This window comes from Rhipicephalus sanguineus, chromosome 1, assembly GCF_013339695.2.
Source record: "Rhipicephalus sanguineus isolate Rsan-2018 chromosome 1, BIME_Rsan_1.4, whole genome shotgun sequence".
NCBI classification, from domain to species: domain Eukaryota; kingdom Metazoa; phylum Arthropoda; class Arachnida; order Ixodida; family Ixodidae; genus Rhipicephalus; species Rhipicephalus sanguineus.
In genome coordinates, this window is record NC_051176.1 from 218,276,898 (window position 1) to 218,304,654 (window position 27,757).

Consider the following 27,757-nt stretch of genomic DNA (forward strand, 5'->3'; position numbering starts at 1 on the left):
CTCTGTCTCTCACACACAGGCACACACGCCACAGGTTTATCGTTCACGAGAGGTCAAAGTAATATATAGTTCACATTGCCTCATCTTTATCAAGATGAATTTTTTTTTTTTTGCGGCCAGTCGTTTAGCAGCCGTGCTTTTTACCCCATCCACCACGCACAGGCAGCCGCCTGCGTTTCCATATTCATTTTTTCTGCCACGGATTACGAGCACAAGTTACCGCGTATACGTCGTTCCCCCGTTGCCCGCACTTGTAATGCGTAACATTTCAGCTCGTCCCGATAGGGACGCGGAGGCGTCCGAAGTGTCGCAATCTGGGATGTGATCCTTCCACCGCCGTCAGCGTCACGCCGTCAGAGGATTGACGACAAGGGAGAGAGTGGGCAGGGCGCGCAGTGTTGTAGACCTTCGGGGGATAAAGCGAAAATGGGGATGGGAGAGTCCTGGTGCGAGGAGGGCTACGCCGATCAAGCGCTTGGACCCGGTCCAAGGCGGCCGCGATTCTGCCTCTGCCGGCACACCGCGCAGCGCTCGCTCAAAGCCAGAATAAATGACGCTCGGCTCGGGGGCGGTTGGTGGAGAAGTTTTCTCGCCGAGGCACCGGAAGGAACGAACGGGGGACAACAAAAAAAGCGCCACACTTCATTCTCGCGCTTCTTCTTTCCGCACGCCATATCTGTATATACGTTCTTACATACACGAGCCCCTCACGGGAGCAGAAAAAAAAATCGAGCAAGCGCGGGGTTTAATATACGGCCATCTATCTATCTCTCTCAGCACGGGAAAAAAGAGAGCGGCCGCTGTTTGGGACGCAGCAGTGTCACGAAGAAACGGTGCAGGCTTTTTGTACGGGTTTACTTGACGCTTTCGCTGAACGAAGTGGAGGGGCCTCCGTGAGCGCACGGCTGTTTGCGTAATTGAGTTTACTGGTTGTAAACCGCCGGCCAGAACGGAGCGTGATGAGCCGCGAAACGCGCCGTAAAAAGCGACCTCGGTTCCATTGCGGGGGCGCGCGACCGCACGAAGTAGTCGGCCAACGATGCGCCGCCCATTCGATGTGCGGAGAGAGTCGATGGAGGCGAAAAACTTCAACCGAAAAGCGCTGAGAATGAAAGAGAAAACAAAATGAAACTAAAAAAGATGATAAGAAAAAACGAATTAGAGAAATTTCAAAGTACATAGACATCACGGAAATGGAATGCTGGTCAAACGCGTTCTTCTTTAAAACCTTTTCACCGGGGAGGCATTTTGTGCTCGTTTATAAGCAGTTCGTGTTTCCACGATGTTGCACTTATCATGTGGTTAACCATGTTAATAATCACTGAAAAACGCACGGACGGAGACGAACGGCACGTGAAGTACATATACGACGAGAACTGCTGGATAAATTCCGTTTTTCCTCGCTTTTCCAGGCTTGTGTTGTCACATCTCTTCGGCTAACGACAGCGTGAACGATTAGATAGAGGAATACGCTTTTAAACGCTAGGCTCACCTCACGACGGTTATTGACTTCGATTTATATTCTCTGGCGCGCATACACCGAGAATTCGTCTCAAGCACGGCTTCACAAACACTGTGTGTCTGGGCGTATCACCAGTTTCTACATTAAACGCTGAACCTGCACTTTATGCCGTCACCATTCGACTCCGAGTGGACGTGAACGAAAAAGTGATGATGGAGAAGCCGCTTTACGAAATTGACGGAGCGTATGTAGTTGGTGTTTATTCGAGTATGCTTTGTTCATTCGGTCGTAATCGTGTGCGCGTTTCGGATAGAGTCGATAACCCGAGCACGTCGTTAATTGGAACTTGTCCTCTTTTTCGTCTGCACTCAGTGGGACCTCGTGTGCAACAGAAGGATTCTGGCAACCCTCAGCATGTTCCTCTTCGGGACCGGTCTTCTCGCGGGCCACTTCCTCTCGGTCCTCGTATCGCACAGGTAAAGTCGCTCGCCGCCCGGCGCTTTCTTATTATTTTCTTTCACCGGACAAAGGGCGGCTGACTGACAGACACGCGTGTCGTGCTTGGCGAATGAAGGGAGGGCATCGGACCACACCGCGAGCCACTTAGAGCCGTCCTTAGAATGGGCGTTGAATTAGATCGACCCCACGATCCTTTCAGCTGACGAAACGATTTAACAGTGCCGACGCGGTCGCTCCCTACGTGTGCCTATACACGAACTGCGCGGTGAAGAATGCATGAATGATGTCGAAATGCTCGCAAAGAATATATTTATAAGCTAGGCAAGTGTCTCCGACGTTTCTCGTGCCTTGATAACACGTACCGTATAGGGATTGTTTGTACAGAATAAACTGAACTGGAAACCGTTTTATACAGACCGGTAATGCTCGACGACTCGAGAGGTTTAGCATACACGCACCTCGATGGCATAGCAGTGGTTACGAACGTGCACGGTTTTCAACCTCAGCCTCAGCTATGATTTGAAAATTGTAAGGGGGAGGTAAAAAGCACAGTTCTCACGGGAGCATGAGTGGATGTTTCATTGTTAAGCGCAAATGTGTTTGTATAGCCGACTGATGCCTCTCGGGGTTCTGTGCGGACAAAGTTATGACTTTAAGTTTGAGTAATTCTTATTTCAAAACTTAAAAATTCGACATACTCCATTCGCGTTATTTCTCAGCGTAAACGAACGAACAAACGAATCAACAAATAAATAAATCACATTTAATTTCCAACATAAGACTTGGGGGGGGGGGGGGGACACCCCAGGCGAAAAATGCCGAAATAAAGCTCGGCGGTTTCGGGGGCTCGTACGCAAGGCACAAATGGTTTTGTATATAGCATATGCAGAAAACATCATACATAGAAATTTAAAGCGATGAACAAGAAGAAATAGAGAACGATAGAAAACACCTAACAAGCATAATGTATGCATACACTTCAGACAAAAATATCGGGTTTAGAAAGTTATTCTCAACTGAAGGAAAGACAAATAACAATAATGTGTCGAAGAATTCGTCGAGATGACGTTTACAATTCGTACCGTGTTTTGCGCCAAATGTGTAGTCCATGGAACCACGAGAGCGTGTCCCTGCTGCAGTCGTATTAGCAGTAGTTTCAGCGCACTGCTGCTGCGCCTCAGCTGAGCACCGAGGCCTGTCACATTGCGTGCCTCAGAGCCGTTATTTATTAAGGAGAAGACGAAAGCGATAAAGAAGAAGAGTCAGGAGGTCTTGAAGAAAATCAGTCGAATTTAAAAATTGATTCATGTGTGAACTTACGTATCTGTCTGTCTTAATGGGTTCCAAGGCTTGCCACATTCGTTCTAACGTACCGTCATATATCATGCAGAACAAGTGGTGATGTCAACAAAACGCTTTGCAAACAGCGCCAGCGAGTACACTTCAAAGGATACCAACAGCTTTTGCCTTCAGTCGTCTTAGCGTTAATTAAAGGACCTCAGAGAGTGGTGTTCTCTATTGTGTTCTTCAGCGTTTGTTATAGCTCGTCTCAAATAATTTGTTTTCTGTAATAGTCACGTAAGAGCGGGGACCTATATAAAAGAAAAAGAAAACGAAAGAAAGAAACTGGAAATGCTAAAATCCCTTAGGTGATAGACAACTACGGCTGAAGCGGTGTTGTAGCGATATTTTTGACGAATTCGATTTATTCGGCGCACATTCAGATGACTAGTGAGCAAAGCACAGTCGGAGCAGCAATAAAAATCAGTAGTGAAAAACTTTGTGAGCCTACCGCAGGTGTGACTGCCTATAGCAGGTATTTGCAATGATTGTACCTGCACGATAATTAAATCATATATGCAAGGTTTCGACTGCTGCACAGGTGGGGTCAACGTGCCTCTTTTACGACGTTCCTGTTCGTCCAGTGCCTGTTCGGCATGCTAGCTGCCCTGTCGTCGAAGTTTCTTGTGTTCCTGCTGTTTCGAACCCTTGTGGCTGTTGGTACTGCAGGAACGTGGACTTCTCTTTCCATACTCGGTAAGCGTGTTTCTCAAGCTTCATGGCTGCATTTGGCTAGCTTCCGTGTGCAAAGTGCGATAGGTTTTTGAAAACTTATAACCAGCACGTCTTTCAAGGCTGAGATACTTTGTCGTTGCACACTCCGCTGACGGCGTCACTAAATCCTGATGCTGGGCGAGATGGTTGCAGTCTACATGATGCGTATTATTAGACGAAGACAAGTGAGTCTCATGTTTGTTTTTTGTTTGTTTACGGTGAGCATAAGGATAATTTAGCTATACCAAACAAACAAACAAACAACAAACATGAGACTTTGACCTGCGCGCTAATATTGAACTTTAGCAGCTCTCCTGTCCCTGAATGGATATATTCACGAGCATGAACTCAGCAATAAACCCTCTGTCTGAGAAGCGCGTCATACGACCAGAATTAGCTATAGATATAAAATGATCAAACTAATGTATCATTTATAGAATCTCCGCTTATTAATTCCTTCCATTCAACAGCTCCAGCTGTTTTACAACGTTGTCATTACTTCCGCACAGTTTCTTAACGTGCTCTTCACAATATTTAGTCTCTTTACACATGTCGATTCTTTCGGCGTCCGCTGCCACTGTCGATGAGGCGGAAGCCCTGAGGTATTGCATGTATTAAACACATGACAGAAACATTGCGTGCGCTTGTTGTACATGTTACGTTGCATTTTGCAGGAGTTTAGTTTCGCATTCACATTTGAAAGTGCTCGTATAGACCACTGAGGTCTTCGCAGTGGGCGACCTGGCAGGCCGTAGGCATCGCGCCGGTGCCCTGGTTTGTTCACGGCTGGCACACGGTCTGGGCCTGTTGCTGCTGGGCCTCGTGTCGCTGGCCGTCCGCGGCTGGGGACACCTAGCCGCCGCCACCTCTGTGCCCTTCGTCGCCTTCCTCGTCTACTGGAGGTGCAACGCCATTTCACCCTTCTCCGTTTGTTTATCCCTTCGGGGCTCATTGTAAGTGAGTGCCCAGGAAAATCGTCGATAGAGCGTTTATAAGGGGCATCCGTTCTTCACAAGTGTTCTCAGCTGGGCTTAATGGCTTGCGTTCGCCACGGCAAAACAATGCAGATGGCGTCACGAGACAGAGGACACAAAGGGGACAACGATATGACTCGGCCGATAGGCGCAGAAAAACAGGAAGAAATAATCAAGGAGCAGGCCCCACTCGATAAAAAGACAATTAGGCAAGCACGAAATTAAAGCAGACCAAGAGCACAACAAACGAAAAAAATGCCCCCACCTCCCCGAAGGGAATCGTGAGGAAATGCGAATGCATTTCTTGCGCCGAGAGTACACGGCGCAGTAATTTTAATGGCGTAAATTAATGACGAGACGAGGATTTGTACCGTAACCATTTATTTACACATTCATCAGCCCCTGTTTGTGTTGTCATTGTACCTGACGGCCATAATCTCAGCCTTGTGGTCGCCATTGGCGTTTCACAGCGGCGTCTCGAGCACACATTTCGAGAGGCGCCCAGCCAGTGGACGGGAGAGTGGGGCGCAGGGAGGAGAGAGAGCGAACGGCGAGAGAAGGAGCGGCGAAGCACTGCACCCAATGCCACCGAGAAGAGCGGTGCGGAGCCGGCGCGCGCCCGCGCAAACCGCGGTGAGGAGGCGGAGCGCGCGCAGTCACGTGGGGTGTGACGTCGCTGCGCCGTTGCTACAGACGCTCCTCTCCTTTCCTCGCGCCGTTGCTATGGGACGGCGGATTCAGGGTCGCTTATAAAGTGCATTCGCACTTAAAAGGGTTTTGCCACCTGTTTTTTTACGAACTCTAGATTTACGCGTATGCATGAAGCGTCGCAAGCTCGCATGAAGCGTTCAATGAACACAAATAAAAATCAATATCCGTACTCATGTATAAAATTTACGCTCTACTACTGTCCTCGTTCCAGCATAATCCTTCACCCTTCTTTAGCAGTCTGTGAGCAGACAAGATGGTGAGTTAAAGGAATGACAAAGGAATGATTGATTACCGAGCGCGGACCATGGCAAAGAATTTTTAACTTATAACACTAATTATTATTATTTTTTATTTTTCTAGGATCATACCTAACTCCCCAAAGTGGCTTCTTGCGCGCGGGAAGCTCGACCGTGTGGAGCAACTGTTGGTCGCCATCGCTCATACGAACGGAAGACAGGTTGATTACCTGTACAGCGAAAAGGTGGGCTGTTCAATTCCTGCGGAGAAATGCCGCGTGAGATCCATAGTTTTATAATGCATGCGTATACACGTGACGCATGTCCTGCAGTGACGTCAATTACGTTATGCTGCGAAAAGCCCAATAATATTGCGAAGCTTGTACACTCTCCCAACATCAACTGGAGCTTATCTATCCAGTCTAAGTCGTGTTGAACAAAAAATAACGGCAACATCAAGGGCGCATGTGTCTTCTTTTTAAATGCGAAGCATTTCTTAGCGAACCAAAGGCACTTTGACCGTTTATATCTACGTATCTATCTATGTAGCCGCCTACGTCTGGGCGCTCTCGTGGTCATCTCCTTAACTTGACACATGCTAAAATTTGCATGGGAGGGCATAAGGGTATGACGAACACGACGAACAAGTCATTACATGAATAGCGTGAGATACTTGTCGCGTAGGTCATGAAACCCTCTTTTTTTCAGTTACGTCTGGCACATACCCGTATACCACGGCACATGGAATGCGGGTATGAGCCACGGGTGATTCACAGTTTGTATCAGCCCAGGAATGGCGATAACAGACTTTCAAAAATCTTCATGCGATCGCGTTAAGGAGCTTGTGTTGGATAAAATGCGGGGCAGGCATCGGCAGCATTGTCGGTGAGGGAAATATCAGAGGGACGGAAAGATTGAAAATCACGGTTAGAGCCGCAGTCTAAAACACACACATTCTACGTGGCAGTCAAGTATTCATCCACAGAGCTACGCCATTGCTTGAAACTGCTTACGAAAAAAAAAAACCTATAATGTCGTTATATCGCAGCAACGTCAACTGTGGTTGCAGCGTTCGCTGTCGGCATTTGTAACAATGTAATAAACATTACATATTAACGCCTATGACTAGCCGAGCTATGGTCAACCATTGCTCAACCCGGAGGAATACGGCAAAAATCGCTTCTTATGATGTGCACATCATCGCACCGCCGCGTGCAGTTCATCTCGATAAAACTGACATCTGTGCTTAAGGTGAATACCGATGCGTAAAGAACGAGCCCGATTCTTTATTTTGTGCGGAAGAGGGAGAAAAACAGAGAGAACAATCTCAGTGGAGAGGAGCAGAATCGGTAATGCAGAGAAGTGATAACGTCCGAGGACGGAGTCTGAGAGCATTTCCGCGCTTCTCATAGTAACAACAGGCTATAGGCGCTAGTGCGGCTATAGCCATTATGCTAGCTCACCTGTTGATAAAGAATAAATATTTGCGAACTGTAGAGAATTTATTTTTACTCCCTTTGTACAGTGAGACACTCATGCGCAGTATACCGTCAATGAATCGGCGATTTGCGCATTGCGGCGATGCAGCCAGACAAATCACGCGAAGGAGGAAGAAACGCAAAGTAGGAAAGAACGAGTGAGCCGCATAAAGACGTAAATTATTTGTAGTGGTCATCGATATTTTTTTCGCCTATGCACCTTCGCTCAAAGGTCTCGCTTAACTTCAGGTGGAGCGGATGGAGGTCTCATACACATAGACGGGCAGTGTTTGTATGTATGCGTGTGGAGGGGCCATGTGTGTGTTGCTCATCACTAGGCAGGGGGACCGGGCCCCCCATTAAATTTCGTTGGAGGATGCCAACTCCCTCCTAAGCCCTTCCTGCGCCGTTAACTCGAATGGTGCTTATCGCGTTCTCGTTGCAATTGTGCCTGTAGGTATACGCTGGAATGTTTCCTTTTCCTCGTGCGCTTTGATGAAGCAAGGCACGCGCGCGAACTGTGCTGCTTGTATGCTGCGCGGATACCTTCACGTTGTAACCGTTCTCGACGATCGAGCATGGTCATCTTTCTATCCGCAGGCAACGCATTCACGGTTTGCATCAGCGTGCTCTTGTTTTCTGCTGGCAAGATGAATTGTTTACAAACGCAGCGCCATGCATGAAAAAAAGAAAAAAAAAAGAAAACGAAAGAAAAACATTTCTTCTCCCTTCGCCAAAGTAAATGTTTGAAGTCTGTTTCCAAATAATTAATCATGTCCCATGCCTAGGACTAAACTTTCGAAAATGTCTCTTCACACGCCAGGGGCGTAGCCAGAAATTTTTTTCGGGGGGGGGGGGGGGGGGGGTTCAACCGTACTTTATGTATGTTCGTGCGTGCGTTTGTATGTGTGCGTGCCTATATATGCAAGCAAAACTGAAAAATTTCGGGGGGGGGGGTTTGAACCCCCCCAACCCCTCCCTTGGCTACGCCCCTGTCACACGCGTTCGTTCGTTCATGCATCATACAGCGGTGGTGCCCGTCTGTGACGCCGCATTTTGCAAACTTGTTCCTATATGGGCAGGGCGATACGACGTGCCCATTGGGGAAGCACATGCAATGTGTGTTTGTCCGCTTCTATATATTCGAACTAACAATTCGATTTATTTAATAATTATTGTGGTCCACTTGTCGTTCGTGTACACTAGGCTTCGGAGTAACTTTTTATTAATCTGCCCCTCAAGGTCAAAAGGTTTGAAGGTCATGCCATTTGCTGTGTACACGCGTTTTTGTTCTGTACCTTTATTTATTTTGACTGGGTGTACTAGTGTGTTGTCGATATTGTTGTTATAACCGAGATCCCTGATGGTCATCCCATTGCTGTCGCCACTTATATGAGAAAGATTTTCTCCAATCAACAGTTTTGCACGATTGCTTTTGCGCAAAATCCCTGTATTTACGTAATGTGGTTCTGCTGGCCGGTATCGATTTATCGTCGCTGTCGAATATCGCAACGCACACGGAAGGACCAGAATAGACGGGTCAGCTCTTGTCACCGTTCATCTTCTTTAGGGTTCCGGGTCGTACTGTACTTCAGTAAAAGAGTATTTCACTGCTGCCACTCCCTATTCGGAGTTCGGCGCATGCGTTAGCCGCCCTAAACCGTTCCTCCACATAGAGCCATATTTTTTCGTGTTACTTAAATACCAAGAGAGAGAGAGAGAGCGATTACAAGAGTGATGCTGGGGAACGCAAAAAAAAAAAAAAAACACTATCACGGCTTCACTAATGCTTGCACGTCGATCACAAGGCAAGATCAGCACAAACAGCAAATTACATTGTTCAGTATTATTATAGACCGGAATTTTTAGCTATTTTAAGTGACAGCCATCTATATAGTGGAGAGTGCGGGGCGAGTGAAATTAACGGCCATGTTAGCATTCGGCGCGCATTTATCGCGTGCTTGGCACCAGGGTTCATTATAGCCATCACCTGTCACGTCATGAAAGCCTCAGTTTAAGCGGGCCGCGCCAATGGATTGCGACTCGGGTCAGTTTTACGAGGTGGTCCGATAAGTACTTAGCCTCACCGCGAGAGCGCGACTCTATCGCATGAGACATATACTGACGTTTAGTACGCTCTCTTAGAGGGACACATGCGAAGGTCCAGTCGAATCGGGCTCGCGGTTTTGTTTTGGCCACTTGAGGAAGCAGGTAATGTTCGTGTGTCCGTTAAAAATGGAAAAAGAGCAATATCGGTCGGTGATTCGATTCTTGTTTTTGGAAGGGAAATCGCACAGCGAAATCAAAGAGCGACTGGATGCCGTCTACGGTGAGTCTTCTCCTTCGATGGCAACCGTCAAAAATTGGCTCAATGAGTTTAAACGTGGTCGCACGTCGGTTTTTGATGAGCCTCGCCCAGGGTCCCCGAAAACGGCTACCACGGCCGATAATGTGGCAAAAATCCACGACCTCGTATTGGCAGACCGCCGACTGAAGGTGCACGAGATAGCTGAGTCAGTAGGCATCTCAAACGACCGCGTGGGTCATATCCTGCATGAAAATTTGGGCATGAGAAAGCTGTCGGCGAGATGGGTGCCGCGTTTGCACACTCCGGACAACAAGCGCACCCGTGAGACCACTTCAGAGCAGTGTTTGAAGCTGTTTAAGCGTAATCCGAAGGCGTTCCTGCGTCGTTTTGTGACCGTCGACGAAACATGGATACACTGGTACACACCAGAGACCAAAGAACAGTCGAAACAGTGAACTGCACCCGGAGAATCTGCTCCGAAGAAAGCGAAGGCTGTCGCATCGGCCGGAAAGGTGATGGCCACCATTTTCTGGGATTCTCAAGGTGTAATCTTCGTCGACTACCTTGAGAAGGGCAAAACGGTGACAGGACCCTACTACGCTGAATTACTGGGCCGATTTGACGCCGAATTGCGAAAAAAGCGGCCACATTTGGTAAAGAAAAAGGTGCGCTTCCACCATGAGAACGCGCCAGCTCACACCTGCGCCGTCGCCACGGCCAATTTGGTCGAACAGGGCTACGAAGTGGTGCCCCATTCAGCGTATTCTCCAGATTTGGCCCCGAGTGATTTCTTCTTGTTTTCCAACTTGAAAAAGTCACTCGCCGGACAAAATTTTGAGTCGAATGAAGAAGTTATCGCCGCCACAGAAGCCTACTTTGCAGCTCAGGAGAAAACGTATTTTTCTGACGGGATCAAGAAGTTGGAGGATCGCTGGGTCAAGTGTATAGAGTTGAAAGGGGACTATGTTGAGAAATAAATCGACGCTATTCCAAAAAGTTCGTTTTTCTTTTGAAGGCTAAGTACTTATCGGACCGCCCTTACGCGGGCTTGCTCATAGTGCGGGTCCGCCCGTTGCATCTACTTCTTCTGGTTTCTTGTTTCTCGCGCTTCATTTGGGCGCTTGAGTAAAACAGAAAACTTTTTCCTTAAACAGTGCAATGATTGCCCCTTCCCCTCCTCCTCATAAAATAAATTGCACATAAAGTAAACTGCGCACAATCTCAGTGTGCTACGGAGTTTACAGCCTGTGTATCATACTTGACCGCGGTTTTCCCATTTTCGGTTCTCCTTAGCTCCGGACGTCCCTGACGCGCCTGAGCGGCCGTGGCTGCAGCGACAGCACCGCCATCCTCCACTTCCCAGCTGCCAGGGTCCAGTCCGCGAGACGGCGGCGTGTTGTCGTCGTGCTCATCGTTGGGTATGCACGACGCCCGGGCGCCACTCGTGCGCTATAGCGAAGCGCCGGCCCCTGAGGCGCGCTCTTTCACGTGACAGTCGATGCGGCCGAGCGAGCTGACAGTGGCGACAGTGGGACGGCGACGACGCATCTGGAGGAAAAGACGGCTGACGGGAAGAGAAATAAGAAGCAGTGGGGACGGGAGGAAGGCACTGGTTGACAGCCGCGCCTTTGTCCCCGTCGTGCTGTCGCCATCATGGATCGCTGCCAACTTTCCGAGTTTTCTGTATTAGGGCAGTCGGACGTATTGTAATTAGCTTTGAAGTTGGCAGTAAGCAAATGCAGCCCCTTCAATAGACGCCATTGCTTTTTATCGTTTTAATTTTCGTTGAAATGTAAACGCAGGGGAGAAAAGTTTACATTTCAAAGGAAGACGTACAGCGCGTGTAATGAAAAAGTAAAAAAAGAACAAAACAAAAAGAAAACGCGATAGTACTTAGTTCAGCCCGCTTTTCGTTCTCACAAAAGAAGTTAGGGGAAGGATAAATGCTGTTTGTCGAGTCATAAGAAAAGAGCAGATCGGAATGAAGAGATGTAGTGCGGCGTAGCACTGCTTATTGAACCATGGGCAATGTTTCTGCTCGCTGTGAGCGAGGCTACCACTTGTGTCAGCGTGCTAACACTTTGGCGTCAATAGCTGCAGCCTGTCAGAAAACCATTGCAGAGAACGGAAACCCAACGTCGCCAGTCTTATAGAGATGTCATCTACGAATATAACCGACGTCGTCTTCGGAAACTTCATCATAACATATCAACTACGTCGTGATATAATGCTCGAAGCTTTCAACAAGTGGCCTACGTTACACGTAAATTATTTCTTGCGGCCTCTTCGCGCCTGCAAGAAATACATTTTCTCGCTTGCCGTGCTTTCATCGTAGGCTGCTGACGGGTGCCGTGTCGTTGGCACAAGTGTACCTGGCAGCGAGTCTGGCCGGCAACTCGTACCTGCACCTGCTGCTCATGTCGTGCGCCGAGCTGTCTGCCTGTGTGGCGCCTTTGGCGCTACTCGAACGCGCAGGTTGCGGCCTGGTCGTCTTCTGTGGCTGCTTGTCCGGCGGAGCCGCCTGTCTGGCCCACCTGGCTCTGGCCGGTACGGGCCCCAGCTTCGTCGTCATTTTGTTTCTCTCTTATCCGATAAAGTACTACTACGTGGAGCGCGGCTGCATATTTCTCCATATCCATACAATACTTTAGCAAGTGCTCGCAGTAGGCGTCAATTCCAGTGGACTGTCTGCATAAAAATACGACTGTGGCGGGCGCGTTTGCTCAGGGCGTCCCTGCTTGAGTTTGTGCCTGCTTGCGGTGGCCAAGGCGTCGGTGGGCAGCTCGCTGGCAGTGCTACCGGCCTGGCTTCTCGAGGGCGCGCCTTGCACTGGGCATCACCATCTCACTCACTTGGCACAAGTGGCGGAGCTGGCAGCATTCCCCGTGGTGCCGCTCTTCTTCCCGGCGGTGAGATCTCGTTTGCTTGAGGGACTGAACTCACAAAGTTTTTACTGTTTTTGCCTTCAACGTATCCAGCATCACGATTCGCTGAAATCTGCTCTCAAAGATACTTTGTAAGGGTGTAACAAGAGAACTTCTTGGGCATGTTGGTGCTTACATTTGCTGTGCATGTTTCTGGCTTGAAGTTCAGATCTTGAAAAAGGGTACAGGGGTGATAAAGACAGTGAAGCGCCAACTACCTGCTGTTTAATGACCGTCCCAGATGCAAACAGAACAAAAGCATTGCTTCAGCACATGCGCAGTAGAGCCAAGCTGTGCCGCCGAAAATGACATGGTCATGATAGCGGTCTGAAAAGTAAACATATTTTTGTTCAGTACAGAGCGATAGACGCGTCACCAACACAAGCAGACCCCTTCATTTGGAGCGATAGCTCTATTCCTATGGATGCGAATCCAGAAAATGTCTGGTTCCGCGTATCTGACCTTCAAGGTTGGCCAAGGTCATCCCCGAGTATCTCAGCTGCGTCAGCGCTGCAGAAAATTGTTTACACATTGCCCGCTGGATGGAGCAAAGTTTTCGCTGATGAGTTCGCACCGACGTTTCTCCAGCGTACCAGCGCGTTGACCCCGTGCTTCGTTCCACGCGCCTCGTCGCAACGCCGGCCGAAGGGCGTCAGCGAAACGCTAGAGAGGCGCGTTCGCAAAAACGAACAGCGGCTCAAAGAACAGCGGCTCAAGGGTTAACTTCGATGCCGCTACCGCCAGAGGCGCTGCCTGCATCCAAGTTCACTGCGCGTTCAGTCGACAGCGCCGACGGCGCCGAGCAGCGTCTGCGTGTTGTCTTGTGGTGCTATTGTAGATGTTGTAGTTGCTGCTACAAAAGCGGCTGTCTGCCTAACCAAGACATGCAATGAAGTTAAATCTCTGCAAACCAATGGTCTCGTCCTTTCCCAAAGCCAGCAAAACTGAGCTAACGCTCGGCAAACTTGGTTTAACTGCGTTCAACCACTGCAATTTTTAATATAGAAAGCTTGCGCCATGCTCGGTGCAAGTGTCGATTCTCTAGAATGTCTAGAGATCAAACTGCCAGAGCATTGATGACAGCAATCCCGGCCGCGGCGGCCGCATTTTCGATGGAGTCAAAAATGCCTGGAGCCCGTGTACTTAGATTTAGGTGCACGTTAAAGAACCCCAGGTGGTCGAAATTTTCGGAGCCCTCCACTACGGAGTCCCTCATAATCATATCGCGGTTTTGGGATGTTAAACCCCATCAATCATTATTATTGATGACACCTTTTTTTATGTTGACAAGAAAGGTTCTGCTTGTATCAAAGCCACACCCACCTCTTTGCACTACCGTGTTTTCTTGAAGTACTCACACCTTGGCGTCACACCTTCAGCATGTGCAAAGGGTTCTTCCGTTTACTTCTATGACTGTCGTTAAGCAGTTCGTTGTATAACGCTTCACTGTCTGTCCCACTTTTCAGGACTGGAATATCACGCCGCAAACAAGATGATGCACTAAGGCTTTATGGAAGGAAGCTAAGCATCCAAATAGGCATAGAGCAACGGCTTAACTATATTGTACCCTCTCTCTGTTACGAACAGTTGCGTATAACGTGTGAACTCTTTTGTGAATACTGACCTGGGAGGCCTGGACTTGCGTGGGAGACGGGGTGCGGGGACGTGGGGGGGATCGACTTGGCCCTGTGTCTCCAGAGTTGGTGGGGAGGCACTGTCATGCCAAGCCAGGAATAAGGAGGTGCAGAAAATATCGTGATGCTTATGCTTGTAAAACTCTAAGGACTACGAACACGTTAAAACTCCATATTCTTCTTGTACTATCGCAGCCAGCTGTGTCTCATATCTGTGAAGTTCTTAGAATTAAAGCTCTATCTGGACAAACATCTCTCATGGCCTTTATAGTGTGACAACACGCGCAGAAAATATAAAGACTACTGGAGTACTTTCGTGAAATGTATGAACATTTTGTACTTGTGTGCCTAATATTTTCTTGTAATTTTCGGCGGAACCACTTATGATCAGGAGTACAGAATATATAGACTACGTACCATCTATATCTTTCTTTTGGCTATTAATGATAAAGTTTAAAGGAACTGATAGCTTTGCTGCCCTATGATCTTATCATACAACGGCACATTAACGATATTTTACTTAGAGGAGACGGTAAGGAAGGTACAGCACAGAAAAGAACAGGGAGCATACCAGAGAAAGAAAAAAAAAAGGCGGGCTCTGGGTGAACTGTCGGCGAAAACAAACGTTTCATACGGGCAGTGACCCGCTCTACGTGCGTGCCCATTCTGCGTAGGGGAAATAGATCGGTTCGGTGTTGCGAATTGACGCGACTGACGCAATGGTATGTACCTCCCGGCGCCGGGTCAAGGGAAGTGCTTGTACCTTACGCAGGACAGTCCCGAGGCAACGCTCGCCGTGTTGAGCGCGCTGCTGGCGTTTAGCTGTGCCCTCTCGGTGCTCGCTTGCGACACAAGACGCGTCCGTGGACTGTGGTGCCTGTGGCGGCCTGACGGGCCCTGGAGAGCCTGGTCTTGGGACAAGAGCAGGTAGGAGAATCGCGGTCATGTGCATCACATCCACGGTGTAAGACCTACTGAAAGGTAAAGCAAAGTGTCAAGGTTGCTAAAGTATTAAGAAATATATCGTCTAAGTTCACAGAAAAAAAAAGCGAGAAAAGAACGGAATGAAAGAAAGCAGGGAAGGGCGGGGGGGGGGGGGGTGAAGTCTAGGGGCGAAAGCCCAGATGAAAGAAGGCTTGAAATATGTTTTTCTACGTAGAGGAACTGATTCTGTATTACTGAGAAATGTACCTTCATCTTCAGATGTTCTATTCTGACCCAGGTGTAGGACAAACCGTTTGTTTGTCTGTTTTGTTGTTGCACGTTTACATGTGGCCGAGGGTTGCCTTCGCTTTCTAATTTTTAGCGCCGTGAAATGTGCCTGCCGTTCTCTTTCATGTGTTCGTCTGCTTAAAATGCTGCCCGTAAAGAATTTCATCTGCTTATATGGACACTGCGTTTTTGTTACCGTATGCTCTTGTTACCTTGAATTACCTTGAATATGTGAACTCTGCTTGTCACCGAGCAAACAACGCTTTTTTTCTTTTGCTATATAGTGTTTCTTGGTTGTGCGAAAATGTATAAGACAATGGGGATAAGCAAAATGTGCACCCAGAGGAAGCGCTCCAGCGTCTTAATTAAATGGCCAGTTCGATATCATTATTATTGCGAAAACAATTATATAGACATTCTTGGTGGGTTTTGTCGTCACCGCCATGTTCCGCACAAAGTACAAATCGACAACATCGCCCCACGCATCGTATGTTCTACGCGCTAGTAAAAGCGCTCGAGCGCTGGGGGCGAGAGTGGCTCAAGCAGAAATGAAATGAGCCGGCCATCTCCGTCGCACGAAGGGCACATGCGATAACATCGCCCCGCGTGCGAGGTCTGGCGTCGATGGCTTCTTAAGCAGAGAGGAAATGCCTCGCCCGTCTTTCGTCGGGCGAAGGAGCCTGAAGGGGTGCGTGGGGAGGGGGGGGGGGATAATTTCCTCGAGCAGCAACTGTGAACTTTGGTCATAAGGGCACGCGCACTACCTCGACAGCCATCAGTAGACGGCTAGTATACGTGCTGCGCTATCACCGCTTACTTCGCGTTGAGACGATAGACAGCACGAAAACCGCTCCACTCCCTTGAACGACCGTATTCGCTTAAACCAGCGTTTTGTAGAGTTGCGCCATCTCGGATGCTAAAGCTGTCAGCTAATAGTTGGTATAACATTACAATTTTTTGCTATCGCATTCATTGCTTCGCCATTGCGGCAAAGCTGATTTTTTATTGTATACAGCCAGCCAACTAGAAGATACTCATACTTGCTTATAGTATTTTCTATAGCGAATTTCGCATTAGGATGAGTGACGAGGGGGCTCGCGCAGCTGATCTTGCTTTATCAATTTGCGGTTGGAGTTTGTAATTGCGCACATTACTTGCAACACAGTTACACACAGTCGTCTCACGTACCTCTGGTGTCAACGCCGCATAATGTAAGGCGCGTGCTTCGACAAAGCGGCGACATTACACATCATGAAGTCCCAGTATCGCACCAACCTTTTAGCACCACGCAGGACGAGAGGCCAATTCATTCTCGACTCACGACACATGTCACCAGTCTCCTTCCAACTTCATCCCGAATACAGGTCACGGCTTTATATGACACTAGAGAAGATATAACACTGGCGCGTAGCACAGACAGGAATTTGTCAGTCCAACAGCCTCAAAAGTGGGCTGTCTTTTGCGACTCTAAGGCATCCCTTCAGAGTCTGCAATCAGCATTACGACGAAGGGTGCACGAGCAGTTAGTGAACGAAATGAGAGAAGCTCTTCACCAAGCTTTATCGAAGGGACATGACGTTGTGTTCCAATGGCTGCCGGGACATTGTGGTATTGTGGGTAACAACCTCGCTGATGATGCTGCTCGGTCCGCTCACGAGGATGCCCAGACAACCCCAATACCCTTGTCGAGGACAGACGCTGCAAAGGGTCTACGCTCGTTCGCTGACACCATGACGCAAACTTGGTTGAGTGACCCCAGTGTCTGGAACCGTCGACTGCATGAACTAGACCCATCGAGGAAGCTCCAAGTTCCATCGCACCTCCCCCGCCGTGATGCAACTTTACTGTGCCGCCTGTGGTTAGGAGTAGCTTTCACGAAGGCGTACTCTTTTCGCATAGGAATGGCAGACACCTCAAAATGTGACTCGTGCAATAGCAACCAAACGATAGAACATCTACTGTGTTTCTGTGGACGTTTTGTGAACGAACGAAACGTTCTGCGCGATGCGCTGAACAAGTTAGATGACAGACCGTTTTCCGAAGAGAAGATCCTCGGATCGTGGCCCTACGGGCATCGCAGGCCAGCAAAGCGACGCGAGCATTACTGCTGTTTTTAAAATCGACCGGCTTAAACGACCGCTTGTAGGCATTCTATGGACAGGTGCATATGTACCCTGGCAGTGCCTTCTTCCCTCTTCTTTCTTTCTTTTAATCCCTTCATCCTTTCCCCCCAGCGTAGGGTAGCAAACCGGGCGCGCGTCTGGTTAACCTCCCTGCCTTTCCTTAATTTCCTTCCTCCTCCTCCTCCTCCTGTCAGTCCAACAACCAGCTCTCTGCCGGGTCACGAGAATTCCTAACCGAGGGGCTGCAGCGTTTTCTCACGTACGCACTTGCGGGAAAAACTGTGTAACTGCTCTTAGTTTGTCCAACGGAGAATAATTAAGTAATGAATTAAAATTTCCATACGAACGTCAATAAAATGTAATCTAATGCATAGATAACACAGAAGCATTTTTAGCAGCTGAAAACATGAAAGAGAACAGTGCAACAGTGAATAATATGGCAATAGAACAAATGTAGTAAATTCAACGAATTTAGGTGCCGCAAATCCGCGATCTCAGTTTAAAAGGAAAGTAGATGAAGAAGGCGCAGTAAAAATTTCTTTCGGTAAGGAGTTTCTGTCATGCATACATGCATAATATCCGTACTTCAATAAATTTGTGCGAAACTTTTTCAGTGTATCGTATTCGCAAAAATATTTTTTTTCTAAAGTACCTATTCTTATCAGTACCAGTTCTGTTGTTCAGAATTTCGTGAAGTAACGAGAGTCTCAGATACAACCGATAAGTATTTATCGAGGAGAAACCCATAGATGAATAATTGGATGACTAATGCATTTTTTCTATATATATTTTGCAATCTTTCCAAGTTAGGTGCCGCCTATACCGTTTAACATATGTGACCGAGTAAGGCATTGGGTCCTGTAAAAGCCTACCGGCTCACTGAACTTATCCTCCCGATTGTCTGAAACGAAACATATTTTATTTATTCGTCTCGAAATTGCTACAGCTTAAATCTCTGATTTTATTTTTGTTAAGCAGGTGAGACTTTTCTTTTCGGGCATCGCAACTCTGCCTTCTGTCCTGCACAAAAATTTTCAACAACGACAGACTAAAAAGGTGTTCGACATATGCGCAATTTTCTGCGAGAAAGAGTGATCAGTGGAATTGATCATCGGGCCGCAATAAGAACACTGTTTATGTGAAGCTCAATGAACAGACATACAATTTTGTGCAGCTCAGAGAGTGTGGATAATATACGGTCTTGTGCGCATTTACAATAGAAACGCGACCTCAAGTAACGGGAAAGTTGTGAGCTTGTTGTTATTAAAAAAAAAAGGAGAGTAAGAAGTTCAAGTTTAAACCGCTTCCTAGGCATTTCATGGATAGAAACTATAGTGTGGGTGCAACTTTTCAACCGTTACGGCTAATTCTTTGTGTTCAACTCGTGCTTTAAGCAAACCAATAAAAAACGAATTAAGCGTTCCGCTTCAAGTTGAAGAAGGCTATTTGAAAGCAGGTCTCGGGAAATATGTCGCATACAATTGTGTCTTTCAGAGACATGAAATGTCGGAGCATCGCCTGGGAGTTCAAGTATCCGCAGGTTCCGTCGCCCATTCCAAGGTATGTACTTACAGTAAAAATCAAGCAGGCTCGTACCCAGCGAATGTGGCACCATAGCGGGTTCTTCTTCTGGGAATTCTAAAGCTGAATTCACATTTGTTTCGGTATCTATAGTTTTGCTAACAACGCTGTTATGTTAACATTTGGCCACTCTAAAAGCGCCCGCCTCGTGTTACCACTCACAAGCGAGCTTCACCGTTTCGAGTGCACTAAGCGACGGTCTGTTCAAATCTCATATATTCTATAGACAGCGCAAGAAACGCATTATCGCCTAGCCGAGCACCCTCCTTTAGTTTTCTCTTCTCGAGTTCTTGGAGCTTTCCAGTGGTTGAACAGGGGAACTTTTAAGCTCACTGAGCGCCCTTGTGCGAGGGTTGGTCTTTTTGTGGCGCCGTGGGCGTCGGAGAGAGCCATCGCGAGAGCGCATTCAGTGCGAGTTGTGATGTTCAGCAACTGGAAAACGGCGTTACTTCGCGGTGTGCTGTCGGGGAAGTGAGCCTTGCTGACTGACGCAGAAACGCCGAGAGCGCACTCGCGGCATCGGTGGCATTGTTATTTTGTTGTATACGCCAGGCCAAGGCGGTTGTATTGCCGCGCATAAGAAATACGTGAAAAGTGTGTTGTGCTCATGTGAAAGCGGACGTTCAAGTGTTTGTAGACGCTCTTACGTACTTAAGAGCGTAAGAGCGTCTAATTTCTGACTTAGCATACTTTATCGGGTATTCCGACACAGTCAGTAACAGGCTAGCATTTGTTGGGAAGAACATAAAATAGTATTATTAACACACATGTAATGCGTTTTTCGACGAGATACGCCCGACACTAACATGCAAGCTTCAGCTTGTATGGTCCATGAAAGGCTGGTGACTGTAAGTGATCAACGATGCAGCTTTTCACTGAGCTTTTACGATTCCTTTTTCTTTTGGTTATTGCAGCCTAGTGAAGAAACAAGAAGAACGAAAGCACGACGGTCACTACAGCGCTCGACTACGTTTGGCGGAGGTCGTCAGGGTGACGGTCGTTTGAGCGTTAAAACGCAAACGTACTTCACCGCTTACAGGTCGGTATTGTTTGCATAGAGGCAGCTTTTCTGTGTGCCTTTACTCGAAAACTCTTAACTCGTTCGCTAATATATTTGTTTTTCTTTTTGGGGCGGGGGGTCACAAAGACTTGCACTGGTGCTTAGGGTTCACTTTGGTAATTACTGCGATAATTTATCATTTGTCTTGGTAACTCTCTGCAGAAGCTAGATTCTTGATAACAACGTTAGAGCGCCATTTGGAGAGGAGCCGATATATTTGATTTAGATTTCTTGATCTTCATTTCAAAATTGAATACAAGTCTTTCGTGGTGTCTTTTTTTCTTTGACGTCGCTTACACTGATAAACTCGCATGCAATCGTACTCGAGATTCGGTCGCATATGAGCTGGCAACCCCTCAAGTTATAGGGAGTATACGCACTCTTATTCTGTCGCATGTTGTTGCTTATTAATTGTTGACTTCAATGAAAAGACTTCCCAATTTGCCGTGGTTTATTTTTTGTTGGACGTCTCTTCTCATACGAAAACAAAAATGCTTATTATTCAGAAATCCAACAGGGGCCCCGGCATTCGCTTAAGACGACTGGAAGGCGAAAGACATGCGGTGTGGCTATCTTACTGTGCACTTTATATCGACGTCCAACGTTCACTACGTGACTATAGTTAATTAAGGGCGACGCAAGAGAGAGCATGAAGGTCGCTTTGCCTGCTGCAGAGGCAGCGTTTCCTTACTCCGGCGTTTTGTTGAGTTACGCCAGGTCGGATGCTGAAGGAGTTAGCTACTTGCCTTGCTTCGTATAATATTTCAGTTTGTTGCTATCGCATTCATTGCTTCGCCTATGCGGTGGTGTTGGTAACAACTTTACTAAGAACTCCGGCAAATTCGTGGCCTAGGCCGCCCCCGAGGAGGACCGGAGACCCTGTCTCGTCGCCGCCTCACGTGCTTGCTGGATGGCCCACAGTCGATCTTGGAGGTTCAAGCTGCGCAGCGCGGCCGTCCACTGCGCCGCAGCTTCATCTGCGGAGACTGCATTTTCTTCGCCTATAAACGTACATTCCCAGAGAATGTGGCTAAGAGATGCGTGCGTCCAGCCTAATAATTTGCATTTGTCGTCTGAATAAATGCTTCAGTGTATCCTCCTGAGATGAACGGGGTTGGGGAAGGTCTGGGTTTGTAGCTGCCTCCAATCTACCGCTTGGGCCCTGTTGAGTTTGGGGCTTGAGGGTGGATAAATACGCCTGGATTTTTTTACAAAATTTTGTTATGTCAGAGTATTTGGTCATTCTGTCCCTCTCTGTCCCACGGAAACTACACAACACGAACTCGCGCTGTTAGTTCACAGGCGCTCGTGAAGTCCGGTGGTCCTCAAGAAGCACAAGAGGGCGTTCGTGGCCTTGCGCATATGCGAGACCGTAGGCCAAGGTCCCAAGATCTTCTTTTCTGTCAGTGGTCTTGAGTCCAGGTGGCGGAGCTTGACTTCCATACTACTTCGTTGAGCCTGATATGATGGGCAGTGACATAGAATGTGTTCAAGCGTCTCCTCGCAGGCGCAAATGTTGCATGCCGCACTGCTGGCCATTCCAATTAGACACGAATACGCATTCGTAAATGTCACGCCCAACCACATGCGGCACAGTAAAGTTGCATCGCGTCTCGAGAGCCCGGATGGCAAACAAAGTTGCAAATTTGGAGTTGCAAATCTCTTTCTTACTCTTCCTTACCCTTTCCTTTCTATTATTCCCCCTCTCCCCCACCCCAAGTGTAGGGTAGCCAACCGAGCCAAAGCTTGGTTAACCTCCCTGCCTTTCCTCTTCGTTACACACTCTCTCTCTGTCCCACCATCCACTGGATTTCCCTCCCCTGGAGAAGGCCTTTCTACGCGGGCGCGGAATGTGAGACCTCCGGCTACACAGGGTACGGGGTGTGGGGGGACGTGTGAGCGGAGAGCCATAATGTGTCGTTCTTGCGTCTCTTCGGAGGTGATATAGTTCGCGTTGGCGTTGAGGATAGCCGCGGCCTCTGGCGAAATTCTGCCTTGTGCATAATTTTTGACTGCCGTCTGCGAGTCACATAGTATATCGCTGCAACTTGGGCAAACGATAGGGCTATGGCCACTTCTTCCGCTACCGAAACTGTGACTTCATGTTTTAATCACTCGAACGCCGCAAAGACGATGTGAACGCGCAGCTCGTGGGCCTCTATCCACAAGGCGCGGATGTGGTCATGTGACTTTAGGCCTAGTCACGCGAGCACCGCTTGTTTTTTGATTTTTTTCTTTTTAGTCACGCGATCCTGGAACGAGGTGCACGGTATGTTGTGTTTTTTTGTGATTCATGTGGTTTTTTTGTACCGCACACCGGCTTTTCGCCACGTGGCCCATCTCAGGAGGCCTTAAGACATCTTTAACTGTAGTTAAGGTGCACGTTTGCGACAGTAGATTTGAACCAACTTGCAACCAAGCGCTATCATAACGGTGTCTTCGCACTCACTCAATGATCGCCCGATGGTGCGATGTAAACAGTGGCGTAAATCATCGGCGAATGCTGATATCATGACAGTTTAGCTCTTCAGCGTTTCAGTGTATGTTTCCTGGATGAAATTGTCCAGAAAGCATTAATCTGTACAAATTAGAAGCTTCAACTTTTTTGCACATCTGGAAGCGGTTATTAATTCTTCGGATGTTGGACATCGAGTCCCGAATTCGGATCTAGCATCACACTTTTCCTTTATAAATCAACTTATTGGAATTGGTGGAGTGACATGTTTAATCACTACTTCGAAGGATTTGAAAGTGTACGGAGTTGGCTTCGTGTGTAGTTTTGCATAAACAACAACAACAACAACGACAAAAAAGGCCCTCTTATTGGCCGGGCTTTATGGCGCTGTCTTGGGATTCGCAGTATGCACAGTTAGGAACAGCAAACGATGATGTCACCGTTTTCCAGGCAGGAGGTATCGATGAAGCAGCGATTCTTAAAGGGGCCCTGCAACACTTTTCCAAGTAGCCATAGAATGGCTTTACTACAGGAACTTATTGCCTCACGAATCGAACGCCGCAAAAATTTTTAGAATCCGTCCAGTACGAGCGAAGTTACAAAGATTTGCCGCACGCTGTAATTGCTTTCTCTCTTCTCTCGCCCCGACGAAAGCGCTGGAAGCTAAGCAGGGAGGGGGGGATGGCACAGGAGAAGAACGTACGTCACGCGCGCCTCCCGACCTTGAGCACATTTTATTTTTTTTTTCGAACGCGTCGCGTACTTCAGTGCGATGGATGGATGGATGCTATGAGCGTCCCCTTTATAACGGGGCGGTGACAAGTGTGCCACCTGGCTCGACAAAAAAGTCTCTTTCCTTTTTTCTTTTTTTTTTTCTGTTGGCCTAATGCCTCTACTTCGATAAAATCTATCTTACTACAGGAAAAAAAAACCGTTAATTCTCAGCCCAGTTCTCTGCCCTTTACTGCAGACTGTCCTTATTTTTCGCAATATTTATTTTTGTCCTTTCTTTCTAATTTTCTACCACCAATACTCTAACCGTCTCTTACTTATTTCAATCGCGGGTGTGTTCAGCTTTCCATTGTTGTCCCTAAAACCCAAGGCTTCATGTAGGCTCGCGCCCAAACGTACACCTGGGTGGGTATCTCCACATTCAATCAGAACGTGCTCCACCGTTTCCTTATCTTCCCCGCAGCATCGCGCAGGCGAGCGGCGGCCTCTCGCGACGGCTACAGTAACTACCGAGTGCGCCATGTTCAAACCAGCCAATGGAGTGGAACCTGCCTGTGACGCCGTAAGCATCATTTTTTGTCGAGAGAAGAGGAAGCGCTTTTTAGCTGACTTTGCGAATTTATTGTAAATCCCTGGCCTCGTGCTGCGCTATAACGTTTGGCTCGCATGTTTTTGGGAGCCTCGACTACCGATCGGCAGCGTTTTCTGACCATGCTTAAAAAGTGTTGCAGGGCCCCTTTAATGTCCACAGAGGGCACTACGTGGCTCGCATTTATTTGTATCATGAGACAATGAAGCTTATGGTTACCAAATTCCAAAAAGGTGGCGTAGATACCAAGAGCGTACATCAATATTTGAGGCAATTAGACCTACATCCACAAAGAGTCTGTGCTCATTGAAAGAGTGATCGATAAAATTTTACATCCCAGTTTCATGTCTGTGCACCAAGGGACGAAGCAGTGTACAGGGCTCCTGACTAATACTGACCGACTGGGTTTTAAAATGCGCTGAAAGGTATAAGGTGAGGCAGCCGCAGCTGTGTGTCGAACCCGCGATGCCAGACTCTGCACCGGAACACCACTGGCTTTTCGCTTCCGTGGCAGGTGCTGCTGGCAGCAAAAGGTGTCCAGTTACGCTTCGACACAGTCATAAGCGCAAGGGCCTGAACGTGATGAGCAATCGTACTCGACAAATTTCCGCGAACGAAAATTCTATACGCATCGTCGCCTCGCTTCTTAGGCAGGCCAACTTCAGAGGCGCTCAAAAGGTCATTTTAAAGCCATAACGCCCGGATTTTCGGTAGGTTTCGCTGTGAATTGAGATGCGAGCACAGGGTCGCCAATGCTGTTTACGCTGCGAATTATTCTTCGAGAAGACAACCTGAAGTTTTCGCTCCGAATGCAGGATTGTCTGCTGGAACCACATGTGGATCCTGCGCCTTCCAGCGAAGTACGGCGGCGTAGCTGCGCCAACCGCACTGTCGCAACTTCATTTCGATTTCTGACCGCACACCCATGTATGCACGCTTCTCGATGCTTCAGGCTGTCTCTACCTACATAACAAAATGTGGAGCGCGGCGCGATTAGTATCTCTCGCTTCGGAATGCAATGACCGTAGCACGCACGTGAGCCCATTCTCGCGTGGCCTAAAGCTATGCCATAGGTGCTCGCTTGCTCTAGTGTCAGGAGGCGAAAGCTCAAAAGCCTATCGGTGCCGTGCGAATTTATTGACGAAGGAAATGTGGCTGCCTTCCAAGATCCCTCGTCGTCTCTCTCTCTCTCTCTCTAGTGTTCTTAAACGCTCGAAAAAAATAATAAAAAAACACTTGGATGATTCTGCGGTCGCCAAGACACAAATAAAGCAGCAACATCTATTACATACCTATAGAACGAAGCACACTGCGCATAAAGTCTGCAACAACGCCACACTCGAGTGTTTGGCTTGAAATGACTCGCACAAACGACGTAGCAACCTCCGTGTATTGGTCTGTTGTATATCTTAAAAGAAGATGCTCGAGAAATCTAAAACAATTGTACAGATTTGATCTCTCGTGGTGGGAGTAGTGGGGATGACCGAGTTGCAAACTGAGGTGCCGTTATTAATTCAGACCATACTAACTATACATATGTATTACAAGCTGTCTACACGATTTATAGGCTGTACGAAAGTTCATCTCACTCTGCATTATTTAGCGCATAGGCGAAAAACACTTCTTAAATAGCCTTTATTTTTCTTTCCTTCTTTCTGCGTACGGTGTACACAATTTGCGTAGGACAGCGCCAATTCAATACCCGCTATGTCCGTACACTCCCCCGTTTCGTAATCGAGTACGAGGAAACGGAGAATTTCCAGAGCAGTGGAGAAGCGTGACGGTTGATGTAGAATCGGGGTATGGGAGTGCGCACACGCAGGCACAAAATACCGTGCTCGCTGTTTCTCGCTGTCCTCTGCGATTGCTTTCGCGTTCTCAAACCAGGAACCCGATGATTCACTGTCTCAACGGCATCTGCCATCAGTCTATACGTGTAATGTACGTGCGACGTTACCTATCGGCCATGAACAACTTTTTATTCAGTGTGTAGGAAACCGTAATAACATTGGACATACGCAGCTACACTGATATTTGATTGATTTTAACGATCTCCTCGAGACCGAGACAGGTAAGTATACGTCGCAGTACAGGGCTGTGGGGTTTAACTTGAGATCACCGGGGACTCGTTTGTGCGCACCGGTATATTCGTAAAATGTCGCACTTCATTCCACTGTGGCTCGGGAAAATGCGCCAGTCGCCCCTGGAATTTGAACACGCGACACTGCGTTCAGCAGAAGTATCTTGCCGCAGTCAATTCTCCACTCATGGAGAGTGTATGTCTCCTAATGATAAGCCCAACGATCACTCTATTGCTGGCAGCCCAATAAAGCATCCGCTCGCCTTGGCCGCGCTGTGCGTAAGATTCTTCCTGAACAATCTATCGAAATTTAATCTTCCCTGCGTTGTAACAAAAAAAAAAACAGATTAAAGTAATGTAACGCAATGCGAGGATGGATCTGCGTGACCATACAGCACCGCTCCGCACAGTACCCGGAAATCGATGATTCGGTGCGCACGGTGTATGTTCAACTGCGGTGCCGCGGCGTTCTAAAACAACCAACAGAACAGGTAATTACGTTGACCGTTTGGGAAACGGGGACGGCCATTTCAGATCGTGACCGTGTCGCACTAATCGCATGACTGGTCAAAATAAATAGCGGCACTGCACGCGATCGAAAGCCAGACTAAACGCAGTGCCCGCGTGGGCTGTATGGCTTCAGGTAATCCAATGTAGAGACATTAATTGTATCCACGTAGAAAACAACTGCTCTGTATTTTAGCTCTGCGCATTGCTTTACTAAGAAGGGTCACGCTAGGTAACGACAAACAGGAAACATCAGACGACTGATGTATTTCCTATTTTCGCGAGCGTTGCACTTGTGTATGCGCACTTCGCACTTGTGTATGCGCCAGTTGATTTTTTCATTTTTTGTTTTCTCTCTGGCAAGCAAACTGAAGTTGCAGCCCCAGTGGAAGTTGGCGTGCGCGAGCGCAGCCTTCTTCTTTTTTTATCATTACCCGAAGTGTAAACAGTGGCTGGCCCCGCCACGGTGGTCTAGTGGTTATGGCGCTCGGCTGCTGACCATAAGGTCGCGGGATCGAATCCCGGCTGCGGCGGCTGCATTTTTCGATGGAGGCGAAAATGCTTGAGGCCCGTGTACTTAGATTTAGGCGCACGTTAAAGAACCCCAGGTGGTCGAAATTTCCGGAGCCCTCCACTACGGCGTCTCTCATAATCATATTGTTGTTTTGGGACGTTAAACCCCACATATTATTATTGTAAACAGTGGCTGGAGTCATTTACATCGTTGCCATCGCGCTAGCTTTTCTTACGCTGGTAATGTATACGCGCTACGAATCGACATGTTGCATGGTAATCAACACGAACACACAACAACCACGCACACGCAGGATCAGCGTTAATTCAGCGCATGGTCCTGCGTATCCTGTGCAGCATATGCTGATTTAGCACGTATATATATGCAGGTTTCTTTTCAGGACGTTTTAGGTGGTAGAGGGCTGCGCGCAACAGTTAGCACATGTTTGCCCATTTCTCTTGTTGGCCAGCCGAAGCAGTTACCGAACTGTTTTATTATAGCTTCCACATCTTGGCAGCATAGGAATGTAACGCCAGCAAGCAAATGGTAGGACACTCATACGAACTTTGTTTCTTTACAGGAATGTCCGCACTGCCATCTTCACTGTCTACTTCAAAACAAGGGGATAACAATGAAAGAACCAAAGAGAACCTTTTGTTTCCG

The 27,757-nt window shown here is 47.9% G+C and overlaps 1 protein-coding gene across 1 annotated transcript; it reads left to right on the forward strand.

Moving 5' to 3' along the window:
- Positions 1-1,833: 1,833 nt before the first annotated feature.
- LOC119387625 (beta-alanine transporter) lies at positions 1,834-27,757 on the forward strand. The gene is made up of 11 exons (XM_037655074.2): positions 1,834-1,938; positions 3,804-3,958; positions 4,710-4,878; positions 6,022-6,142; positions 10,977-11,101; positions 12,019-12,230; positions 12,411-12,592; positions 15,014-15,168; positions 19,071-19,136; positions 20,072-20,196; positions 27,675-27,757. The coding sequence occupies exons 1-10, from the start codon at positions 1,877-1,879 to the stop codon at positions 20,160-20,162; spliced, it is 1,338 nt and encodes a 445-aa protein (XP_037511002.2). The 5' UTR covers positions 1,834-1,876; the 3' UTR covers positions 20,163-20,196; positions 27,675-27,757.

What these genes read in the sequence shown, in the direction of transcription:
- LOC119387625 (XM_037655074.2), top strand. Translation starts at nt 1,877, where the DNA reads ATGTTCCTCTTCGGGACCGGTCTTCTCGCGGGCCACTTCCTCTCGGTC. An exon ending in GACTTCTCTTTCCATACTCG is followed by an intron (nt 3,959 to 4,709) that starts GTAAGCGTGTTT and finishes AGGTCTTCGCAG; the next exon opens with TGGGCGACCTGGCAGGCCGT. An exon ending in ATTACCTGTACAGCGAAAAG is followed by an intron (nt 6,143 to 10,976) that starts GTGGGCTGTTCA and finishes GGTTCTCCTTAG; the next exon opens with CTCCGGACGTCCCTGACGCG.